The sequence below is a fragment of the Leucoraja erinacea genome, chromosome 14 (genome assembly GCF_028641065.1).
Source record: "Leucoraja erinacea ecotype New England chromosome 14, Leri_hhj_1, whole genome shotgun sequence".
In the NCBI taxonomy this organism is placed as follows: domain Eukaryota; kingdom Metazoa; phylum Chordata; class Chondrichthyes; order Rajiformes; family Rajidae; genus Leucoraja; species Leucoraja erinaceus.
In genome coordinates this window covers 44,200,095-44,225,052 of record NC_073390.1, presented here as the reverse complement: position 1 = coordinate 44,225,052, position 24,958 = coordinate 44,200,095, and the positions used below count along the sequence as shown (strand labels likewise).

The following is a 24,958-nucleotide window of genomic DNA, read 5'->3' as shown; positions in this document are numbered from 1 at the left end:
TTCTGCACAGTTTTTCTTGTATTTCTGCATAATAGTCGCCCCCAACATATTTTATGGGATGAATGAACAGATTGCGTACAACTTTATTGTGATGGGCTCAGAATGCGAGGAGTGAAGGCGATGAAACAAGCTGATAAAGGATAAAGTAGGGATATGTCTGTGGAAATGAGACGTTTCTGCAGAGGTTGAATATTCATTTTATCCCGATTTCCCTATGGCTTTTAAACTGCCTCCTTCACGTCACAGTCAAACAGCACGGAAACTGGCCCTTCGGCCCGACTCATCCATGGCAACCAAGATGCCCCATCCAAGCTAGTCCCATTTACCTGCACTGGTCCCACATCCCTCTAAAGCATGGTTTTCCATGTACAGTACCTGCCCGGACTGGTACTGGTCTAAACTGCAGACAGACACAAAGTGCTGGAGTAACTCACCCAGTCAGACAGCATCACTGGGGGAAAAGGAATAGGTGAAGTTTCGGGTCGAGATCCTTCTTCAAATTTAAGGATGGTTTTTGTGGCTACGGTGCAGCTACAGCTACATGCTCGTCACTTAGCTTTGAATCTACCGGCACAATATCTGTGAGAGCAATTGATCATCTCACTTTGTTACAAAGCTTCGCTTTAAGAGAGGAAAGGAGATTGAAGATAGGTCCGTGGCCTTATCCTATTGTCAATATGAGGGCATTCTCTAATTATCAATATGATCCCTGCCATCTAAATTGGTGTGGCACAGCTGGTAGAGCCACTGCCTCACAGCCCCAGAGACCCGGGTTCGATCCTGAGCTCGGGTGCTGTCTATGTGGAGTTTGCACGCTCTTCCTGTGACCGTGTGGAGTTTCTTCCTATCACATCCTAAAGATGTGCAGGTTTTGTAGGATGATTGGCTTCTGTGAAATGACCTGCTAGTGTGTAGGGAGTGGATGAGAAAGTGGGATACATAGACCTAGTGTGTAGAAGGGTGACCGATGATCGGCGTAGAGTCGGTGGGTTGTAGTGACAGTTTCCGTGGCTGTATCTCTCAACTAAACTGAACTCAATTGCACAGCATCATAAGCTCATAGGTTCAGGGAGCAGAGCTCCGCCATTCAATCATGTCCGCTCTATCAATTCCCTCTCAACCCCATTCTCCTGCCATCCCCCCACAACCGCTCATCAAGAATCTGTCAATCTCTGCCTTAAAAATATCCATTGACTTGGTGTCTGCTGTTGTCTGTGGATGCAATGAATCCACAGATTCACCAAACCTTTGAGTAAATACATTTCTCCTTATCTTCTTTCCAAAGGTACGTCCTTTAATTCTGAGGCTATGATCTCTGGTCTTAGACTCTCCCACTGGTGGAAACATCCTCTCCACATCCACTCTATCCAAGCCTTTCACTATTCTGGATGTTTCAATGAGGTCCCCCACCCCCTCATCCTTCGAAACTCCAGGGTGTTCAGTCCCAGTGCCGACAAACGGCCATCATAAGTTAACCCACTCATTCCTGGGATGATTTCCGTCAGATCCTAGGATGAACCCGTTCTCAATGAGGTGCCGCCCGTCCCCCTCATCCTTCTAAACTCCTTTGCTGAAAACAGGTGCCTGGTACAGGCAGCGAAAAAGTTAAACCCTCCAAGAGCCTGTATTCATATTTCCATGCAAGCATTGTGCAGAGTCTGAATACATCAGCCTACACTACAGAGAAACGCTGTCACGACCACAATCCATCTAACCGCACATGAGTGGGCGGATCAGCTCTACAGATACAAGACCATCACACACTGAGGATGGATCATTATCCCTTAAAGTCCCTGGTACAATATTTATATCCGCTCTTCCAATAAGTAGCATAATTGCATCGTGACAGCTGTGGCATACTGACACTGGTACATAACACAGCGCAGCAAACAGCTTCACACAATCAGAGGCAAATAGTCAAATAGTGAGTGAATTAGGCTCTGCCGCATGTTATATACCTTCAATGATATGCTTCCGTGAAAGGCCTCTCTCCGTCTCGGCCCTGCGGACGAGATTTAAGACTTGTTAATCGTTTGCGCACATCAATAAAATCTCAAATAACATCTGACACTTTCAGTCGACGAAGATAATAAATTAGGTTGCTTAAGAAAGAACTGCAGATGCTGGAAACATCGATGGAAAGCAAAAAGCTGGAGAAACTCAGCGGGTGAGGCAGCATCTATGGAGCGAAGGAATGGGTGACATGTCGCCCATTCCTTCGCTCCATAGATGCTGCCTCACCCGCTGAGTTTCTCCAGCTTTTTGTCTGCCATAGTAATTAGGTCAATCGCATTCATCAAGGCTTTCGGTTCAGAGACCGATTTGCAAAGAAATGTTCTGATGGCTTTTCAGATCGCAAACATTTAAAAAAGAAAAAAATCAAAAATATTTTATCGAATTATTATTTTAAAAAAATGATATTTATGAACCAAAACAATGGTAACACACACACCACCATCAGGCAAATCAACAAATGATCTAATCATTAAATTTTCAAACAACTGTATCGCCATCCACGTCAATGATACGTTCCACCCCCCGCGGTGCCCAGAGGTCCCGGGCGTCCCCCACCAGCACGTAGACCCTCTCAAGTACCATCCGGACGCGGACGTAACCCCGGAAAAGCGGCAGGCAGCCGGCTCGGGCAGAGCCCTCTCCCCCCTGGCGCAGTGACACGCGGATGGCCAGCTTGGCCAGGCCCAGGAGCAACCCGACCAGGACCCAGACCGATTCCTGGGATGTCAGGACTTTCATATGAAGAAAGACTGGATAGACTCGGCTTGTACTCGCTAGAATTTAGAAGATTGAGGGGGGATCTTATAGAAACATACAAAATTCTTAAGGGGTTGGACAGGCTAGATGCAGGAAGATTGTTCCCGATGTTGGGGAAGTCCAGAACAAGGGATCACAGTTTAAGGATAAGGGGGGAAATCTTTTAGGACCGAGATGAGAAAAACATTTTTCACACAGAGAGTGGTGAATCTCTGGAATTCTCTGCCACAGAAGGTAGTTGAGGCCAGTTCATTGGCTATATTTAAGAGGGAATTAGATGTGGCCCTTGTGGCTAAAGGGATGGAGAGAAGGCTGGTACTGGATAGTGAGTTGGATGATCAGCCATGATCACATTGAATGGCGGTGCTGGCTTGAAGGGCTGAATGGCCTACTCCTGCACCTATTGTCTATGTCCTCACTGCAGCAGAGTTCGGCCGGAGCTTTACCCGTTGTAAGATGGGACCGCCACCCACTCAGTCTCCAAACAATCGCTATAATCGTTCATAATGAAAGCCCACGTGAGTCACGGGGAGAACGTGCAGACTCCGCACAGACAAGCGCCCGTAGTCGGGAACGAACCCGGTGCCTCCGGCGCTGAGAGGCAGCAACTCTACCCGCTGCGCCACCGCGCCGCTGATAATTGCCTTTGCTTTCGTGCAGGTAATCCAACGGAACAAAATAAATTACAATTCACTTCTGACTGTAATCACGACAGGCAGATGCAGAAAGAAGAGAGTGTGGGGACCACACTGAACACTCACTTCCCGCCCCAGTACAGCTTTGTTGTTATCACCAGGCTGGAGCGTCTGAAAGAGAAACACAGCGTCACCATCATAACTTCATAAGGTCATTAGGTCATAAGGTCATAAGGCATAAGATCCTAAGAGATAGGGGCAGAATTAGGCCCTGAGGCCACATACTAAAGCCGTGCAGGTTTGTAGATTAATTGGTGTCCAAAATCACCCCCTAGTGTGTAGGGAGTGGATGAGAAAGTGGATACATAGAACTAGGGTGTGAAAGGATGATCGTGTGCATGTGTGTCTGCCTTTGCGTGTGTGGCTGTAAATATGCGTGTGTGTTTCACGTGGCAGTGTGTGTGTTCTGTGCGTTGTGTGCGTGTGCGTGTGTCACGTGTGTCATTAGCCCGTGTGTGTGTGAGGCCACATACTGTGCGTGTGTACGTGGTGTCGCGTAGTGTGTGTGTGTGTGCACGTGTGTGTGTGTCTGTGCATGTGTCTCTGTGTGTGTGTGTGTGTGTGTTTGTGTGTGTGTGTGTGTGTGTGTGGTTTGTGTGTGGGTCTGTGTGTGTGTGTGTGTGCGGTGTGTGTGTGTGTGTGTGTGTGTGTGTGTGTGTGTGTGTGTGTGTGTGTGTGTGTGTGTGTGTGTGTGTGTGTGTGCATGTCTGTGTGTGTGTGTGTGTGTGTGTGTGTGTGTGTGTCTGTGCGTGTGTGTGTGTGTGTGTGTCTGTGCGTGTGTGTGTGTGTGTGCGCACATGTTTGTGTACTTATACACATATATTCATATATAGAACACACATACTGTTATTATATATATTACATGCACATAAACAAATATATGTATGTGCATGTACGTATGTATAATATGTATGTGTGAGTGTGTGTATATACACATATATATTTATATATCTATATATGTATACACATATATAAAACATAGACATATTTTAAATATTAAAACATCAGTAAATGAGCTTTAAAGTATCACAGATGAATTGAACAAGATGATCTATAAATCACCCATGTCCCGATGTATCCCCAAGTTTAAATGCATTATCATTACTGCAAACTCTTCCAAAATCACTCCTCTCTTTCCTTAAATCCCAACCTATCAACTTCCCAATGCTCGTTCCTGAATTTCACTTTGTGCTTTGTGGACAGATTGTGTTTGATAAACCTCCTGCGAAATACCTCGTAGCGTTAAAGGTGATTGATGCCTGTTGGTGATCGTCATGGAGATGTCTAGATTAGCAGCGAGTGATTTAATGCTAAACGTACTCTCAGGACTCAACGGTACAGAGATGAAATTAAGGGAGTGTTGTTAAACGGATACGGTCGGGAGGACAGCAACTCATTTCTTTTAACATTAACTGACGGTTAGTGCTGCATGACAAGCCGGCTGCCAGTGGGAATATATAGTAACCGCCATCACCCGGATTAAATAAGCCATGAATTTATTCCTCAATTCAAATATTCAGCTTCCCCAGGAGCGATGGAGTCCCCGAGGCAACTGAAATATACAGGGGGAAGAATGTTTCCAGATTCTGTGCAAATGCAGGGGTTTTCAACAATATGCAGATGGTTTACGATTTACAGGTTCACTGCCTTCAGTTTAGTTTAATTTAGTTTGGAGATGCAGCGGGGAAACAGGCCCTTCGGCCCACCGAGTCTAAGCCGACCAGCGATCACCTGTACACGAGTTTTATCCTACACATATCAGGGATGAATGGCCACATGTGGTTTTTACACCTTTGAAACAATTCACCATTGATCAGCGGTTAACCTGTTATTAGAAAACAATTTTTCAATATACATTGAAACATAGAAACATAGAAACTTAACAAATGGGTGCAGTAAAGGACACCTCTATTTCCAGTTATATGTGGAATTTATACCTGAAAAATCTATTTATGATTGTATGCAGATACTGACCACCCTCTGAGTTGCCCATGGTGGATCCTTTTAAATCTCTCCCTCTCACCTTAAACCCATGCACTCTAATTTTAGAATCCTCTAACTTGGGGAAAAATACTTTATTGATGTCCCTCGTGATCTAGTGAAGGCAGAATGCATGGAGATTGGAATGTGTTTCTGAAGAAAGATAATGGAAAAAAAAAATAGGAAACTCTAAACTGTCCCAAGATTCTTGAATTCAGCAATAAAAATATTACCTCCAGCCTTTCTTCTTGATGATGTTCCCGAGTATAATCTCTGCCCTGAAACAAGATTGAATTAATTAATAGATAAACAAAGAACTGCAGATTTAGATTTACAATAGAAGGGTCCTCGACCCAGAACGTCCGATCCATATTCTCCAGAGACGCTGCCTGACCCGCTGAGGTACTCTAGCACCTTGTCTCTTCTTTCCAGTTAACTAATTACTTTTAGAGATACAACGTGGAAACAGGCCCTTTGACCCACCGCGTCCACGCCGACCAGCGATCACCCGTGCACTAGTTCTATCCTACACACTCGGGAAAATCTACAGAAGCCAATTAACCGATAAACCTGCATGTTGTTGGAAACTGGAGGAAACCAGAACACCTGGAGAAAAGCCACGCGGTCACAGGGAGAACGTGCAAACACCGTACAGATAGCACCCGAGGTCAGGATCGAACCTGGGGCTCTGACGCTGTGAGGCAGCAATTCTACCGCTGCGCCACCGTGCCGCGCCGAATGTTGCAATTTCTAGCAGCTAACAGTATTAGAGGCACCTGAAGAAGTGGCCGATTGGGGAACTCCAAGACTATGCTCCGGTCCATCCCGACATCGGAGTTTCGATCATCCCGATGAAAGGGCCTGAACACCTGTAGTGGCGACTGCGGAGGGTTCAAGGCCCCGACCACGGGTGAACAAAGGAGGAAGCTGACTGAACTTTATTGCCATCCATCACAGTGAGGAATGTTGATTCCACTGTGGTGGATGTTTATGTTCAATTCTATTGTGTATTGTAGCAATGTTACAAAATTTTGAGATTTAAAAAATCAAGTCTGCAATTTATCCCATCAGATAAAGCATAAAAAGAAGTTTAATTTGACACTTAATTCACTTTTATATCTCAAGTATTTAAAAAGTTATGGCCATTTTCATACTCGGAAATTAGCATCTTGTTCCCTATTGATTTTCTATGGACAAAACAAAAAAGCTGTGATCATGGACAGTCAAAAGCTCATAACTTTCTTAAAAATTAAGAGAACTGAATGAAATTTTCAGTTATCATAGATTGAAGCATTCTGAAACAAATATAAAATAATCTTACTTGGATGACCTGAAATTAAAGCATATAATTAGTTTGTTACCCAATTGTAGCTAATTTCAAACTTCAATTACTAGATCTAAACATAACCATATAACCATATAACAATTACAGCACGGAAACAGGCCATCTCGGCCCTACAAGTCCGTGCTGAACAACTTTTTTCCCTTAATCCCACCTGCCTGCACTCATACCATAACCCTCCATTCCCTTCTCATCCATATGCCTATCCAATTTATTTTTAAATGATACCAACGAACCTGCTTCCACCACTTCCACTGGAGCTCATTCCACACCGCTACTACTCTCTGAGTAAAGAAGTTCCCCCTCATGTTACCCCTAAACTTCTGTCCCTTAATTCTGAAGTAATGTCCTCTTGTTTGAATCTTCCCTATTCTCAAAGGGAAAAGCTGATCCACGTCAACTCTGTCTATCCCTCTCATCATTTTAAAGACCTCTATCAAGTCCCCCCTTAACCTTCTGCACTCCAGAGAATAAAGACCTATAAAGACATATAAACATCTATCCATTTCTTAATAAATGATTAACATTTTTAAATAGCCTAAGTGTCCAAATAATATTCACAAATAATTCACAATAAAACATGATTTTTAAATCTCATTGACATTAATTTATAGGCCAAATGGAAGGAATTTAGTGTTCAATTGCTGTAAATTAATGTCCATTTAAATCAGCTTTCTAGTGGGATCCTGTGAACGTGCTGGTTTAGAACGTTCACATTGCGCTGGATTTGTGCCCTCAAATGCCCAGAAAAATACTGCGGGATATAATGGGCCCAAAATTAGCTACTTGCAACTTTAAACTTTGTATAAAGGGATCTTAAGGAGCCCTTTTTAACGTAAAAATAAACAGCCTACCTTCCGTTTTCCCGTGTATTAGATCCGACCCGTTGTCGGCGGTCGTGGGTTTAGAGGTTAATTGTTAACCTACTATAACAAGTAAAGAAATCCCTTAAAACTAAAAATAGCTCCAGCTATGGAATCTTCCAGCGATTTTTCGTTAATAATTAACTAGGCTGAAAAACCTCGATTTGAACAGCCTAGGGAAAATCGCGTTTTAAACCCGCCCCCCTCTAAACGGCTCCAAAACCACGCACACGGGCTGGGACAGATTTTCAGCGACGCTTCAGGTAGGCTTTGCAACATACCTATGTATTGTGTACTTTTCACTTAGTATGGCTGTACGGTAACTCAAATATCACTGTACCTTAATGGGTGAATGTGACAATAAATGTGAACTTGAACCTGAACTTGAACAAGAATGTAAATTTGACTGCTACTTGTCACATGACAAATACCTCAGTTAATGAATCTTCATTAGAAACAAATGTAATGCATTGAAACATGATCGTGGTCGGTGGAGTACAACGCTTGCAGCAGGGATATCATAATAGCATCCCTGGAGTATGTTGCAGTCTTAAAGTATCCAAAGTGCTGTAAATGAGCTATTGAACTGAGTTCTGCTACTTCACAGAGAATTACCCCAGTCACCTGAAGCATTAGCAACCATGAAAGGCTCGGCTCTGGAGAAGTAATTGGCTCTGTGACCATGGGCATTTAGGCAAAATCTCATGTGGAAAAGAAAATACATGCATATTAATCCAGTGATCCAATGAAATTTGTAACAATAATCTATCAATATTTTAAAGACTTACTAAACCTCGATTTGAGACTAGCCTAATGATTCAAAAGAAATGACAGTAAAAAAATAATAATCAGTTCGGTGCAGCCTGCACTGGTGATTTAATAGTCCGATGCTTCTCTCTTGTCACGTGTGCATTTGTTTCACACAACCTGGCGGCACGGTGGCACAGTGGTAGAGCTACTGCATCACAGCGCCAGAGACCAGGCTTTGATCCTGACTGCCGGTGCTTGTCTGTAGGGAGGTTGTACGTTCTCCCCGTGACCCGCGTGGGGTTTCTCCGAGATCTTTGGTTTCCTCCCACACTCCAAAGACGTACGGGATTGTAGGTTGTGTCGGAAGGAACTGCAGATGCTGTTTTTAACCGAAGATGGACATAAAATGCCGGAGTAACTCAGCGGGACAGGCAGCATCTCTGGAGAGAAGGAACGGGTGACGTTCCGGGTCGAGATCCGGGTCCCAACCCGAAACGTCACCCGTTCCTTCTCTCCGGAGATGCTGCCTGTCCTGCTGAGTAACTCCAGCATTTTATGTCTATCAGCTTTGTAGGTTAATTGGCTTGGTATAAATATAAATTGTCCCTAGTGTGTGTTTGGTAGTGTTTATGTGCAGGGACCGCTGGTCGACTCGGTGGGCCGAAGGGCCTGCTTCCGTGCTGTACCTCTAAACTAAACAAAACTAAACACAGTCGCCACAGAACTGAAGTGTTTTATGAAATATCTCAATGCAGAAACGTTAATTTTTCTGGCTGTGGTGTTGTTGAGGCGGTTGCAAATAATTCTGATCGTGTTCTTTTCTCGAAGCTGTACAAGAGAGGAAAACTTTTGCAAACAGGCTTTTAAAAAAAAAAATAAAAACAGTTCCATTCTCCCCAGAGAATAGAATTTCTGTTGGAAATTTCAGTTCAGTAAATCAAGTTTCACCTCCTTCCGTTAAACAGATATTCAGATGCAATTGTGACAGAGAGGAGTAAAAAAAAAAAGTCCCCCTAATTACTCTGCTTTTCAACACTTCACTCTCCACACAGTGACAGATACCTTTCATTTTAATGACAATCGCTCCACCTGTTTGGAATCTAACCTTTTCACACCAATTATTTCTGTTCAGAGTTCTAAAAGAGGCATGTCGTTTTTGGAGGTGAACTTTCAATGCAAGATATCCTATCACCAGATATAATCCTATTAGGCAGGAGAGTCTTATTAAAAACAAACCACTCTCAGGAAGTATACATCACAGGCAAGAAGGACATTTATTATGGATTTTCAGACGTGGTGAAAAAGAGGGAAAAAAAAACAATAAAGGAGAGGATATTAAGTGGTACGGAGGAACAAAGGCAGTGCATAGCAACGGAATCTTAAGAGGTAGCTAGGCAGGTCAAGAAAGTGGTTCAGAAGACGCCTGGGGTGTGTTGCTGCATTGGCTGAGGTACAGAGTGCTGGAAGGGAGGTCAGGCGACCACTGTACAAATCACTACCAGGACCACAGCCAAGTTCTGCAAACAGTTCTGGTCAGGGCTATGTTTTCTCGCACACCAAAAAAAAGGTGCTAGCAGCATGAACGATTAATAAACATATGTGTGGGTGGAGTGGCTGGGAAAGGATAATGACGTTTGATTCCATTAAAAGGTGACAGTGTGTCACACACCGCCTCATACTGTCACGAAGGAAAGGCACTGCTTTTGGTCAGCACTGTACAGGAAGGATGTGAATCATTTGAAAAGAGCTCAGAGGATGTGGGCGGCACGGTGGCGCAGCGGTAGAGTTGCTGCCTCACAGCGCCAGAGACCCGGGTTCGACCCTGACTGCGGGTGCTGTCTGTACGGAGTTGGTACCATCTCCCCGTGACCTGCGTGGGTTTTCTCCGGGTGCTCCGGATTCCTCCCAACCTCCAAAGACGTACAGGATTGTCGGTTTAATTGGCTTGGATAAAATTGGAAAGTTGCCCCTGGTGTGTGTAGGATAGTACTCGTGTACGGGGTGGTCACTGAATTGATTGAATTGAATGAACACTAAAGTGAAGTCCAAAGCACATTGGGAGAAGATGTTCACTTACTTGCCAGCTGCGTATACCTCTGCAGTATCAAACAGATTGACTCCATGTTCATAAGCAATTGTCATTAGTTCCTCAGCCACCTGCCAAGGCAAAATGCAATACAAAAGTTGAGTTGGAAATTGGATAAATTGCCTAATTACATGCTCCAGGGCCATTCCCATTGTTCCCAGTTCAAGGTTTGTGACGAGCCAGCAGTTCCATTCTCTGTGCCAATCCCCATCTTGTGTTGTGTGATGTGCAGTACATGAAAGCTCATCTCGGACATTTTTCACTATTGGAGCAGCACGGAGCCAATAGAGTCATTTTATTCACCAGAGGGTGGGTGGTATGTGGAAAGGCAAAGGGAGAAACAGGAATCCTCAGCACATCAATTAAAAATATAGAAAATAGGTGCAGGGGTAGGCCATTCGGTCCTTCGAGCCAGCACTGCCATTCAATATGTTCATGGCTGATCATCCACAATCAGTACCCCGTTCCTGCCTTCTCCCCATATCCCTTAATTCTGTTAGCCCTAAGAGCTAAATGTAACTCTCTCTAGAAAACATCCAGTGAATTGGCCTCCACTGCCTTCTGTGGCAGTCAATTTCACAGACTCACAACTCTCTGTGTGAAAAAGGTTTTTCCTTTTAGATCTCCGTTCTAAATGGCCTACCCCTTATTCTTATACTGTGACGCCTTGTTCTAGTCAGCACTGCACAGGAAGGATGTGAATCGTTTGAAAAGACCACTTTCTACAGAAGCACAATTGAGTCGGTCATGACCAGCTGCATCTCTACGTGGTGCGGCAGCTGTACAGCTGCGGACTGGAAGTGCCTTCAGAGAGTGGTGAGGACAGCGGAAAAAATCATTGGGACTTCTCTTCCTTCCATCATGGACATGGGGTACAAGCGCTGTCTGATTAGAGCTAAGGGCATTACCAGAGCCCCCACACACCCACAATTTGGACTGTTTATACTGCTTAACTCTGGGAGGAGGTACCGCAGCATGAAGAGCGGGACAACCAGGTTCTGCAACAGTGTTTAAGAAGGAACTGCAGATGCTGGAGGATCGAAGGTTACACAAAAAAAGCTGGAGAAACTCAGCGGGTGCAGCAGCATCTATGGAGCGAAGGAAATAGGCAACGTTTCGGGCCGAAACCCTTGGGTTTCGGCCCGAAACGTTGCCTATTTCCTTCGCTCCATAGATGCTGCTGCACCCGCTGAGGTTCTGCAACAGCTTCATCCCCCAGGCCATAAGATTACTGAACAATCAACAAAACCGAGGCTAGAACTTTTTAAATATCGACACTTTTTAAAAACTTTTTATATATATTTATTTTACAGAACCATGCGCATGAGGCATTTTTTTGGATGCTTTTTACTATTTACTAGCACTTTTTACTATTACCTGGTTTTATACAACTCGTTGACAAAATATGGATGCCCTGTTTCTGAAACGTTCTCCAGTTAATTGATGAAACCTATCTCAATTTACATCGGTAAACTAAATTATCTTCATAGACTCTATTTGAACTTTGAATAAATCACTTAGAGACCAAATTTCCACTGTTGTTGTTTTTGTTTTTGCATGAAAATTTAAGCTAAGAGTTCATAGTGGTTCGTTTTCTGGGAGAGGACATTGCTAATGGAATTTGTAAAGTGAATCTTGCCCTCAGTGCAGAGATGTGGTCTGTAATTAAATGTCTTGATTTTCAGAACTAATTCTGAAGCAGTGTCTTGTTTTCACGTAAACCATGAGATTGGAGTCGTCCTGTTTTGTACCGCTCTTTATAAATTTAAGTGGATGTTTGTGGAATGCGTCAATTCTACATTAATCAAACAAAGCGCTTCTATACATCGTGGCAATTTAGCACCTGTCGCAGCAGCACCTAAGAAAACCATGAAATAAACAGTCTGAAGAAGGGTTTTGGCCCGAAACGTTGCCTATTTTCTTCGCTCCACAGATGTTGCTCCATCCGCTGAGTTTCTCCAGCATTTCTGTGTACCATCGATTTTCCAGCATCTGAAGTTCCTTCCTAAACACTAACCAACAGGTATTTATACGTATTAGAGAGCGCTTTGGTGTCATTATCTTTCCAACCGAGTGGCCAGGATAGATTTGCGCAATTTCATCTATTCCATAGATAAGTCGGGCACCATCTTATTATAGGGTAACAATGAATCTTACTCAGAAAGCTAGAACATGAAGCAATACTAACACGTTAGCGTGGCACAGTGGCGCAGTTGGTAATGCTGCTGCCTCACAGCGCCAGAGATTCGACATCAATCTTGGCTTTTGGGTGCTGTCTGTGTGGAGTTTACACGTTCCCCCTGTGACTGTGTGGGTTTCCTCCGGGCGCTCCGGTTTCCTCCCACACCCCAAAGACATGCAGATTTGTAGGTTAATTGGCTTCTGTAAAAATTGTGATTTGTCAGAATTTTATTTTGATTTCTTTCGTCAGAGGGTGGTGAATCTGTGGAATGTATTGCCACAGACGGCTGTGGAGGCCAAGTCAATGGATATTTTTGAAGGGGGAGATTGACAGGTTCTTGATTAGAAAAGATGTCAGGGGTTATGGGGAGAAGGCAGGAGAATGGGGTTAGGAGGAAGATATAGATCAGCCATGATGGAATGGCAGAGTAGACCTGATGGGCCGAATGGCCTAATTCTGCTCCTATAAATTAGGAACAAATGAAATCTAGCCTTTAACTTCCTGTCATCTAGATTTCCGGGCAATCTTCAGTGAAGGCCTCTATTCTTCTGCAACCTGCACCTGTACTCCACATCCACAGCCACCAATGGAACAAGCTTAGTCAAGCTTAGAACAAAATGCACCAGATTACTAGGAATTGCTCAACATACAGCATGATGAGCATCTGATGGCACTAGGCATCTTCCCACTGGAGTTTAGATGGATGAGGGGGGACCTCATTGAAATTAACAGAATAGTGAAAGGCCTGGATAGAGTGGATGTGGAGAGGATGTTTCCACTAGTGGGAGAGTCTAAGACCAGAGGTCATGGACTCAGAATTAAAGGACGTTCCTTTAGAAAGGAGATGAGGAGGAATTTCTTTAGTCAGAGGGTGGTGAATCTGTGGAATTCATTGCCACAGAAGGCTGTGGAGGTGAAGTCAATGGATATTTTTAAGGCAGAGATAGATAGATTCTTGATGAGTACAGGTGTCAGGGGTTATGGGGAGAAGGCAGGAGAATGGGGTTAGGAAGGAGAGATAGATCAGCCATGATTGAATGGCGGTGTAGATTTGATGGGCTGAATGGCCTAATTCTGCTCCTATCACTTATGATTTTATGAACTTGGTTTGGACATTCCACAGTGGGTAAGAACGTGTCTCAGGTGACAAACACAACATTATTTCTATAATTCCTTCATTCTGTAAACAGTAAATAACCAAGTCACTGCAATATATCAGGTAGTTCCTACCTCATCAGTGATCTGACCTCCAAATGTCACCCAGGTTCCTAGAAAGAAACGTAGGGAAATACACAAGTCAAGCCAACCGTAGTTGCATAAGACACGGACAAATGAACTGATTGCTTCAGAGAGTTCTTTCTCAAATTAAAACGGTCTTTGAAAACAAGACATATACATGACATGTATTACATACAGGACATATACATAATTGAAAAGATTATCTTTCCCTCTCTATCCCACCCCCAGCCAAGTTGCACCAGCTTCTTGCTTTCACCCAACAAACAGCCAACAACGACTTGTTTCCTTTATCAACAATACTTTTTTGCATATCTTTCATTCATTGTTCTTTATCTCTCTACATCATCGTCTATATCTATCGTTTCCCTTATCCCTAGCTAGTCTGGAGAAGGGTCTCGACCCGAAAACGTCACCCATTCCTTCTCTCCAGCGATGCTGCCTGTCCCGCTGAGTTACTCCAGCTTTTTGTGTTTGTCTTAGGTCTTACTTTAGCCATTGACAGGCTTTGGCACATAGGGTGAGCAGAAGGTTATTTGGCCCCTTGAGCCTGTTGCGATATTCACGGACAGGGCAGGTGTGACCCAGCTCTGCCTTTGCCCTCTAAGCATTTGCATCACTGATTATTGAGAAATCTATCAGTCTCTTAGTTAAAATGAACAATTACTTGAGTACCAAGTACACAGGTTCTTCCTTAAGCTAGGGTACTGGCCATTTCTCCTCGACCTCATTACGGATATTGGACTTAGTCTATGAACCTGACGCACTACAATACTGAGAATTATATTCAGCACTCTGTATCTTCCCCTTTTGCCCTACTTGAGTTTACGATTGTATTTGTGTATTGTATACCTGATTTGATTGAATAGCATGAAAAACAAGGCTTTACATGTGGCAATGATAAATCTAAACCTAATCATCCAGTGACAATTTCAAATCCCATCACGGAAGCTTTGGAAATATTTTTTAATTAATTAAGCAAAGCTGGAATGAAAAGCCTGTGCAGTAATTTATGACAATGGAACTGTCAGATTATTATTAAAATTAAAACACTTGGTTCTCTAGCCTTCAGGGAAGGCTATCTGTCATTACCTGATCAAGCTTGCAAGATAGGCTAGGTCGTAAATTGCAATCAAAACTACTTTGAAATTCCAAGCAGACAGCAAGGGCACCGGTTAACTTTTCACACTGCCGTTGCGGACTCTGGGCCTTGCAGTCCGGAACCTGGGCCTCGCGAGCTGGAGCCTGGGCCTTGCAGGCCAGAGCCTGGGCCTCACGAGCCGAGCATGGGCCCCTAGGGACAGAGCCTTGCAGGCCGAAGGTGGAGCCTCGCAAGTCGACGAAGCCCACAGCCAACAGCCCCTGGGTGGACGTACTCGGTGGGCCGAAGGGCCTGTTTCCATGCGGTATTTCTAAACTAAACCTAACTAAACAAATTGAATGACAGCAATTATGGCAAAAGACCATTACTGAGGAACGTTCTCAGCAGATTTGACAACTTGCGTGAAATTTGAGTGAATGCGGAATATTAAGGTAGAATGTTATTGAATTGAATTGAATTGAATAACCTTTAATAATTCTTTACAGGAAATTACAGTGCCACAACAGCTTCAAGACAGACATAACACCACACATTTCCTCAGATAGCTTCAATACTTAATAAGTTAAAATACAAAATGAATACAATGAATGAATACTAAATACTATGTTAGACTCACTTCCCTCTTACGTCTAACATGCCTTTCTCAGAAATAGTTGAGTGACTTTTCAAATAGCCTAGTGAACTCTCTCTGCAGCAATTGTACTCTTTATTCAGTAATGAGATCTAAATTATGAACACTGCTGAGAGTCAAGTGTGCAAACGAGAGACCAAGGGGGATGAAGATCAAGGAAAATGTCAAGAAAATAGATCCTTCTGATTCAATGTTACATCGTCTGCCTCCTTGTCATCTTCCCTGAGCTAACAAGATTTATTCGACATTTTCCTTCGAACCCTTTGATCTCTCATCTGAAGAATGGTCTCGACCCAAATGGTCACCCATTCCTTCTCTCCAGAGATGCTGCCTGTCCCGCTGAGTTACTCCAGAATTTTGTGTCTATCTTTGGTTTAAACCAGCATCTGCAGTTCCTTCCTACATACTACACCTTCCATGTTTTCCCTTCAACTCACTCAACTTGGCCCTATCCTCCTGAAGCCTCTTCCCATCCTTTAGACTTTTGATTTTAGAGATACAGCATGGAAACAGGCCCTTCGGCCCACCGAGTCCATGCCGACCATCGACCCCATCCATAGAAAGATGGAAACATAGAAAATAGGTGCAGGAGTAGGCCATTCGGCCTTTCAAGCCAGCACCGCCATTCAATATGACCATGGCTGATCGACCAAAATCAGTACCCCGTTCCTGCTTTCTCCCCATATCCCTTGATTCCGTTAGCAGTTAGTCCAGTAGCATTATCCTACACACTGGGAACAATTTTACAAAAAACATCCAAACCTGCACAACATTAGAGTGTGGGAGGAGACACGTCAGGGGGAGTTCCCCCACCACGGGTACCATGTAATCCCGTGCTACCTGCTCCATCGGATAGTAGACGACTAAACCGTCTCCCCCACCTGATTTGCCAGGCGAGGAGGGGCTGTGGACCCCCCCTGCAGGACCAAAAACAAGACCTGTCAAAGGGCGGATGAGCTCCTAGCGAGCCGATGGCCTCCACACAGAAAACCCACGCAGTCTCAGAGAGAACCAACGTTAGTTAACATGTTTTCCAGGGATGCTACCTCACCCGCTCAGTTACTCCAGCGGTTTGTGTCTTCCCTCGGTAAACCAGAATTTACAGTTTCTACAAGCGTAGTTCGGCATTACCAGAAAAATCATTCCATTTGCATTCCACTATTTAAGACTGTGTACTGATAAAAATGGTTACCTCTGCCCACAAATAGTTTAAATCAAACTGCACCTAATCTACCTTTGCCTGTGCTCTGTGGATGGCTCAGTTGTATTCATGTGTAGTCTTTTCTTTGGACTGGATAGCAGGCACCTCGCTCTACCTCAGTATACGTGACGATAATAAACTAAACTAAATTCATAGATGCCAAGACATTTTGCAGAGCCAAGGGACTTCATGCTGTTGGCCAAAAGCAAATACGTTTGAGAGCAGATTCAAAAATAAAACTTCAAAGGGGCATGGCTTTAGATTCAATCTGCACTTGGATTGCTGATTAGCCCCAAAGGTGAGATCCTACTCCCACAGCAGAGCAGGAAACTTTCCAGATGCTGCTGTGATCCCGGCGTGCATCATCACTCGCATCCAGCCAGTTGGTGGATACCCAAGATATTAATTTATTAGCTTGCTTACAGACGATGCCGGTTACTTTCCTTGGCTGCGGTTTTATAATTGTGAGAACAACCTCCAACCAAGTTTCAAACGAAGCGAGCCTCATATTTCGCTTGCAGACAAAAATGCTGGAGAAACTCAGCGGGTGAGGCAGCATCTATGGAGCGAAGGAATAGGTAACGTTTCAGGTGAAGACCCTTCTTCAAACAGAAGGGTCTCGACCCGAAACATCACCTATTCCTTCGCTCCATAGATGCTGCCTCACCCACTGAGTTTCTCCAGCATTTTGTGTCTATCTTTGATTTTTCCAGCATCTGCAGTTCTTTCTTAAACATCTCCTATTTCGCTTGGGTAGTTGACACCCCAGCGGTATGAACATTGACTTCTCTAATTTCAGATAGCCCTTGCTTTTTCCTCCTTCCCCTCCCCCTTCCCAGCTCTCCCACAAAGCCTACTGTCTCCTCCTCTTCCTTTCTTTTCCCAGCCCCCCCCCCCACCCCCCGACATCAGTCTGAGGAAGGGTCTCGACCCGAAATGTCGCCTATTCCTTCCCTCCATAGATGCTGCCTCACCCGCTGAGTTTCTCCAGCATTTTGTGTCTACCTTCGATTTTTCCAGCATCTTTCTTCAACATGCTTCTCATCGTAATGTTGTGCCAACATCAGTGGTGCAGCGGGGAGAGCCACTACGTCACAGCGCCAGAGATCCCGGGTCCGATTCAAACCATCGATTCCTTGACTTGTACTCACTCCGAACAACTCTCCGCACCAGAGGTGGAGCCCCACAAAATACCCCCATCCTGACCACCATCTTGACCCAAATGATGCCATAAAACATGTTACTTACCGAGCCCCAGACACGATACTCGCAGTCCAGACTTTCCCAGGTTCCTTGAAATTAAAGACAGTAAATTACTATGAATGCCAAGAAAAATGCACATCTTATTCATCTTCTAAACATTATAAAAAAAGTAGGATTGCAATCAACCTTACATTGGAGAAAGGGACAAGTTATTGTCCACTTTCAGTACTATGTTTGGAGAAGATTATGGTGGCGCAGCGGGAGAGCTGCTGCCTTACAGCGCTTACAGCGCCGGAGACCCTGGTTCAATCCGAACTAGGGGCACTGTCTGTACGGAGTTTGCACGTTCTCCCCGTGACCTGCTTGGGTTTTCACCGAGATCTTCAGTTGCCCCCCGCACTCCAAAGACGTACAGGTTTGTCGGTTAACTGGTTTGGTATTAAAAATGTAAAATGTAAAAAAAATTGTCCCTAGTGTGTGTAAGATAGCGCTGGTATGCGGGGATCGCTGGTCAGTGCGGACTTGGTGGGCCGAAGGGCCTGTTTCCGCGCTGTATCTCTGCACTAAACAAAACCAAACTAAACTACTGTGTCTGGAGATGATTCATGACTTTGTTATTGAATGAACACAAATGTTCTGGGCTGTAGTTAATGATAAATATAAACTGTGGCACTGTCTACAACTTGTTTAACTGCACGGCAGTATTAAAATAATACACTCCGCAATGAATGAATTCTACAGACGTTTTCTGTATTTAAGTAATCAGCAAGAACAGAGAGTCCAAACTAATGCTAATGCCAGGGAAAACCAGGGCTAATTTTAGTTTAGTTTAGTTTATTATTGTCATGTGTACCAAGGTACAGTGGAAAACGTTAGTTTGCATCCAAGATAAGACTGTATATGATTACAATCTCGCTGTCCACTGGGCTCAGATAGACGACAATGGTCACAACATGTAGTGCAAATTAAAGTCCGATTAAAGAAAGTTTAAAGGTCTCCAATGAGGTAGATGGGAGGTCAGCACTGCACTCCAGCTGATAAGAGGATGGTGAAGAGGTCCGCGTGTGGTACAAACACTCATTTAATATTTAAACACACAGTTTAATATTAGTACAAATGCGATGGCTGCCAAGTGAAATCTAGCTCTGTCGTTTGTTGCACCCTGTCACTCCCACCATCGGGCAGAAGGTACAAAGCCTTGTCAAAGCCAAATGTTATAAAAGTTAACATCAGAAACTTCCATCATTTTTAAAAATCTGCTGCGGGACCATTGTAAGTGTCCTTGTCTCCTGTGAAAGTAACAATGGTGTATCGTGAACAACATTCATTCGTTTGATTTTTTTTTGTAGTAATAGGAGTAGAATTAGGCCATTCGGCCCATCATGTCTACTCCACCATTCAATCATGGCTGATCTATCTCTCCCTCCTAACCCCATTCTCCTGCCATCAGTCTATTCAGTTGCAAGGTCTATAACACACAGACCATGATAGCAGTTTGATAAGACACAGATTGCTGGAGTAACTCAGCGGGGCAGACAGCATCTCATGAAAAAAAGGAATAGGTGTCGTTTCGGGTCGAGACCCTTTTTCGGACGTTTTCTTCAGAGATGCTGTCCGACCCGCTGAGTTAATTCCAGCTTTTTGCGTCTATCTTCGGTTTAAACCAGCATTTGCAGTTCCTTCCTGCATGATAGCAATTTTCAGGTACAAAGCATTGCTTTTGCAACATGCCTGCTCTGTACACCTGTACTGGCAGCTTTGAACTCACCAGAGACCGACAATGGGACATGGGGAACTTCTTGGGAACAGCTGGATTCTACCTTTCACTGTTGTCAACCCGTCCCAGCAGGCTGGCCATTTAGAACAGCTCTGGAAATTGACGAAGAGTCCCTATCTGAAATGTCACCTATTCATGTTTAAGAAGGAACTGCAGATGCTGGAAAATCGAGGGTACACAAAAAAGCTGGAGAAACTCAGCGGATGCAGCAGCATCTATGGAGCGAAGGAAATAGGCAACGTTTCGGGCCGAAACGTTGCCTATTTCCTTCGCTCCATAGATGCTGCTGCACCCGCTGAGTTTCTCCAGCTTTTTTGTGTCACCTATTCATGTTCTCCAGAGATGCTGTCTGACCCGCTGATGTATTGCAAAATAAATTGCTTGTTAGAACCCACATGAAATTAATAAACCTGTTGTGATGCTCTGTTAAGAATTTTATTGTTTCGTTTCAGTAAATATACGACAGTAAAGAACCTGTCCTATTTAGGCGATTTTTTTCGGCGACAGCCGGAGAATAGGCTGTGGTCACATGGTCGCTGGGTGACGTCTGTATTGTCGTGAGTTGTCTCAAGTGTCGTAACTTATTTCTTGTCTCCGCTGGTGTTTGAAATGTTCAAAACCTTTTGGCGACAGTGGGCTTGGCGTTGCCTTTCGTCTCCTGTCGTAGGTACGTTGGTTGTCGGCGGGTGATGACCTCGGTAAATTCCATTGGCGACTACCTACGTCCACCTACGCCAACCGGCGACAGGTACCGGCGACTGAATTGTCTTCAGTTGTCGCCAACAGGGTCGTAGCTTGTCGCGGGTGGACGTAGGTTTCAATTCAATTCAATTCAACTTTAATGTCGCACAAATACAAGTATCAGTCGCGAAATGAGTTTTGCGTCGTCCGTAGTAGTTGTACATAAAGGTGGACTCCTAAGTCGAGACGATTGGGTCGGTGATTGTCGGTAGCTTGCCATAGCTTGACTTTGACTAGGTGGTAGGTTGTCGTAGACATTGTCGTAGGGGGGGGGGGTCCAGTCAGCGCTTTCTCGGCGACCTGCTACGACTGTGACAGTCGCCGAAAAAATCGCCTAAGTGGGACAAGCCCTATATACACACTTCTCTTCTAAGTGGGATAACATTGAAAGACACAGCATGGAAACAGGCCCTTCGGCCCACCGAGTCCATGCTGACCGTTGATCACCTACTCACACAGATTCTATATTATCCCATTTTCTCATCAACTGCAAACACTAGGGGCAATATACAGCGAGCCAATTAAGCTACAAACCTGCATGTCTTTGGGATGTGGGAGGAGACCAGAGCACCCGGAGGAAACCCACACGGTCACGGGGAGAACGTGCAAACGCCACGCAGACAGCACACGAGGTCAGGATCGAACCCGGCTCTCTGGCGCTGTGAGGCAGCAGCTCTTACCCACTGTGCCACCGTGCCAACCTAATGGACAATCTGTTCTGATATTTCAGTCACCAAGCAGTGTTTGCAACAGAAGGGAATTTGCATATTGTGAAGAGGCTCAGACCATTTGAAAAATAAAAGGACAATTAAGGAGAATACGGAGCTGCCATAAAAGTTGAAATTGTGCACTTGGGACGGCTGCCTTCCAGAATTTATTACTGTGTTCCAGACTTTAAATTCCTCGATGTATTAGTGTGAATAGCAATCTGTTTCTAGCCTGTACAGATATAACTCCACAATCATATTTCAACAATGAATACATTATAAATAGGTACATTGGACTTCACTGATAGTAAAAGCTGTCGGCTGCACTACAATTACATAAATCTGGAATATAGAAAAACGGCACAACCATCAAAACGACCAGATTATTGGGGCCTTAACAAAAGGAAATCGGTCCTTATTGAAACATAAACACCGGAGGAGCTCAGCAGGACAGGCAGCATCTGTGGAGGGTATAGACAAGTAATGTTTCTGTTTGAGACCCCCTTCCCCGAAATCTGTCCACATCCAGTCTCCAGGAGCAATGTGTAGGAAGGAACTGAAGATGCTGGTTTACACCGTAGACACAATATGCTGGAGTAACTCAGCGGGACAGGCAGCATCTCTGGAGAGAAGGAATGTGTGGCGGGTAGTTTTGGGTTTCCACGCGGATGTTGCTGGAGACGAGACTAAACTCGGCCCACTGGAGCTGTGATACAGGGCTCTGCTCAAAGCATGACTGAGCCATTTGTGTCTTGAACCATCTCATATATTGGGGTTTTTATAACATAGAAGGAGTCCTTTATGGCTCTTTGAACAATCCTATCCCCCCCCCCCCCTCCTATTTCCATGCAAGGGCAGTCACGGGTCGTGGCATTCCATTCCTCCCTGAGTTTCACTTCAAGCCCATGTGCGGCTCATCAGCTAAACGTTTCTTGCCATTGATAATGTGGCACGGTGGCGCAGTGGGTAGAGACCCGGGTTCGATCCCGACTACGGGCGCTGTCTGTACGGAGTTTGTACGTTCTCCCCGTGACCTGCGTGGGTTTTCTCCGAGATCTTCGGTTTCCTCCCACACTCCAAAGACGTACAGATTTGTAGGTTAATTGGCTTGGTAAATGTAAAAATTGTCCCTAGTGTGTGTAGGATAGTGTTAGTGTGTGGGGATCACTGGTCGGCGCGGACACGGTGGGCCGAAGGGCCTGTTTCCGCGCTGTATCTCTAAACTAAACTAAACTATTCCTTCTCATGTGTAGGAAAGAACTGCAGATGCCGGTTTACACTGAAGAGAGACACAAAATGCTGGAGTAAACCAGCAGGACATCTAGAGTTGAAGATGATAAAGGATTGTATCGACCCAAAACGTCACCCATTCCTTCTCTCTAGAGATGCTGCCTGACCCACTGAGTTACTCCAGCATTTTGTGTCTATCTGCAGGCAAGTGGTTAACTCTTGACTACAATGCAACACTAGAGGTGAGAGGGGGAAGATTTGATGGAGATATGCCGGGCAAGTTGTTGTTTTACACAGAGGTGGGGGTGGATGCCTGGAATGCACTGCCAGAGGTGGTGGTGGAGGCAGACACGATAGTGGCATTGAAGTGGCTTTTTGATGGGCACATGGAATCTCTTGCACTAAAAGTTTAGTTTAGCTGAGTTTAGCTGGGCGACGTTTCGAGGTGTGGTCTTTGTACGCAGTTGCTATTCTGAGGCCCCTCTACTTTCTGCTCCTCATTTTCTCAACTGGCGCCTAGACTCGAAATCTCAATAATAAGGGCATCAGAGTTCACAAGGAGAAAGTAGGAGAGAAAAAAAGTAGATTGACCACGATCAGCAGGCTGTGGAGGCCGGGACAATGGATATTATTACGGCAGAGATAGATAGATTCTTGATTGGTACAGGTGTCTGGATTTATGGGGAGGATAATGGGGTCGAGAGGGAAAGATAGATCAGCCGTGATTGAATGGTGGAGTAGACTTGAGGGTCTAATTCTCCTATCACTTATGAACTAATGAATGGCGGAGCATTCTCGATGGGCCAAATGGCCTAATTCTGCTCCTAGGTCTTATGATGTTATGAAACATGCCCTGCCCACGCGCTCCACAGATGCTGCCTGACCCGTTGAGTCACTCCAGTACTTGGTGCTTTCAAGAAGAGAATCTTCAAAGCGGGATTAAGTTATTGTGAGGATGCATTGAGTGTGCATTCAGTGCACAGTGAATCAGAATTTAAATGAACACTTTGCGAAGTTATGCACAAGCAGATCTAAAAGAAGAAAATCTAAAATTTAAGTCTTTATAATCTGCACCAGAAATGAGATGAGAAGACGGCTTTAGGAAAAGTGCTGACAGCTACAATTGGCATGTCGGGCAATAATTTAAATCTCGGCAGAATTGGGATGATTTATTTGGCAGCTGCAGGTTGGAGTAATTAGCTGAAGTTCATTACTTCTCATGTGGCAGTGTGCCCATTTCAAACATTCCCCAATTGTTCAACAGACACGCAGCTATTTGTGGATCAGGTATGAGTTTTTGTGTTGCGGCATTCAAACAAAACTCAACACCATTTTGCTGACATTCCTAAACCGACGATTATTCACCGCCTTAAAAATGGCACAAAAGTGCCGGTGTAACTCAGCGGGTCAGGCAGCGTCTTTAGACTTTAGAGATACAGCTCGGAAACAGGCCCTTCGGCCCACTGAGTCCAAACCGACCAGCGGTCACCCCGTACTCCAGCACTATCCTACTCACTGGGGACGATTTACGGTTAACAGAAGCCAATGAACATTACAAACCTGTACATCTGTGGGGTGCGGGAGGGAAGCGGAGCACCTGGAGAAAACCCACATGGTCACAGGGAGAACGTACAAACTCCATACAGGCAGCACCCGTAGTCAGGATCGAATATGGGTCTCTGGCGCTGTGAGGCAGTGGTCTCTGCCCAATCTCTGGAGATCATGTATGTGTGACATTTTGGGACAGGAACCTTCTTCAGATTTCTGTCTACCTCTGACCCCACTCCTTACCCCTGTCGGGTTTTCACTCCCCCCCAGACCTTCCTCTTTCTGATACACAATAGTCAGTCCTCAGGGAGGCCTTACCATTGTACCTCTACGCACACACAGGTGCTGGTTTATACTGAATATAGACACAAAATGATGGAGTAACTCAGCAATCTCTGGAGAGAAGTAATCGGTGACGTTTCGGGTCGAGACCCTTCTTCAGACTGAGAGTCAGGGGATAGGGAGACACAGGGATATGGACGGGTAAGGTGTGAAAATGAGAGACCAAAGGGGACAAAGACCAAGGAAAATGTGGAATCATTGTTAGCTAGGGGAAGGTGACAACGAGGTTTACAAAGATTAAAGTATAAGCAGGTGGACATGTTTTTTTTATGGTAAACCAGCATCTGCAGTTGTCCTCAATTGTAAGACTAGAACAAGGTGGTAAGATCTCAAAGACTTTACACCATGGACTCCAATACTGGTGCCCAGAAATTAATCTATTATAATTAATATTATAGGGTCAGAGACTGTGATATGCAATAGTTTCACTTTCTGGATTGCTACCCACCCAATACGTGACCCCTCATTTAAAATTGAATTAAATATCACAAATTAAAGTTATTGCTAAAATTAATAAACGCTAATTAAAACATAGATCTATATTACACAATGCTGGAGTGTGCGGGGAGG

General features: G+C 44.5%; 1 protein-coding gene across 1 annotated transcript in view; it reads right to left on the bottom strand.

Moving 5' to 3' along the window:
* The window catches only part of kcnab1a (potassium voltage-gated channel subfamily A regulatory beta subunit 1a), a 110,033-nt gene that overhangs the window by 20,590 nt on the left and 64,485 nt on the right, over positions 1–24,958 (bottom strand). Inside the window, exons 2-7 of the mRNA XM_055646291.1 lie at positions 18,089–18,132; positions 13,901–13,938; positions 10,480–10,559; positions 5,681–5,725; positions 3,534–3,578; positions 1,959–2,002 (exon numbers count right to left, since the gene is read on the bottom strand). Coding sequence (XP_055502266.1) covers positions 1,959–2,002; positions 3,534–3,578; positions 5,681–5,725; positions 10,480–10,559; positions 13,901–13,938; positions 18,089–18,132 — 296 coding nt within the window. The remainder of the gene's footprint in view (positions 1–1,958; positions 2,003–3,533; positions 3,579–5,680; positions 5,726–10,479; positions 10,560–13,900; positions 13,939–18,088; positions 18,133–24,958) is intronic.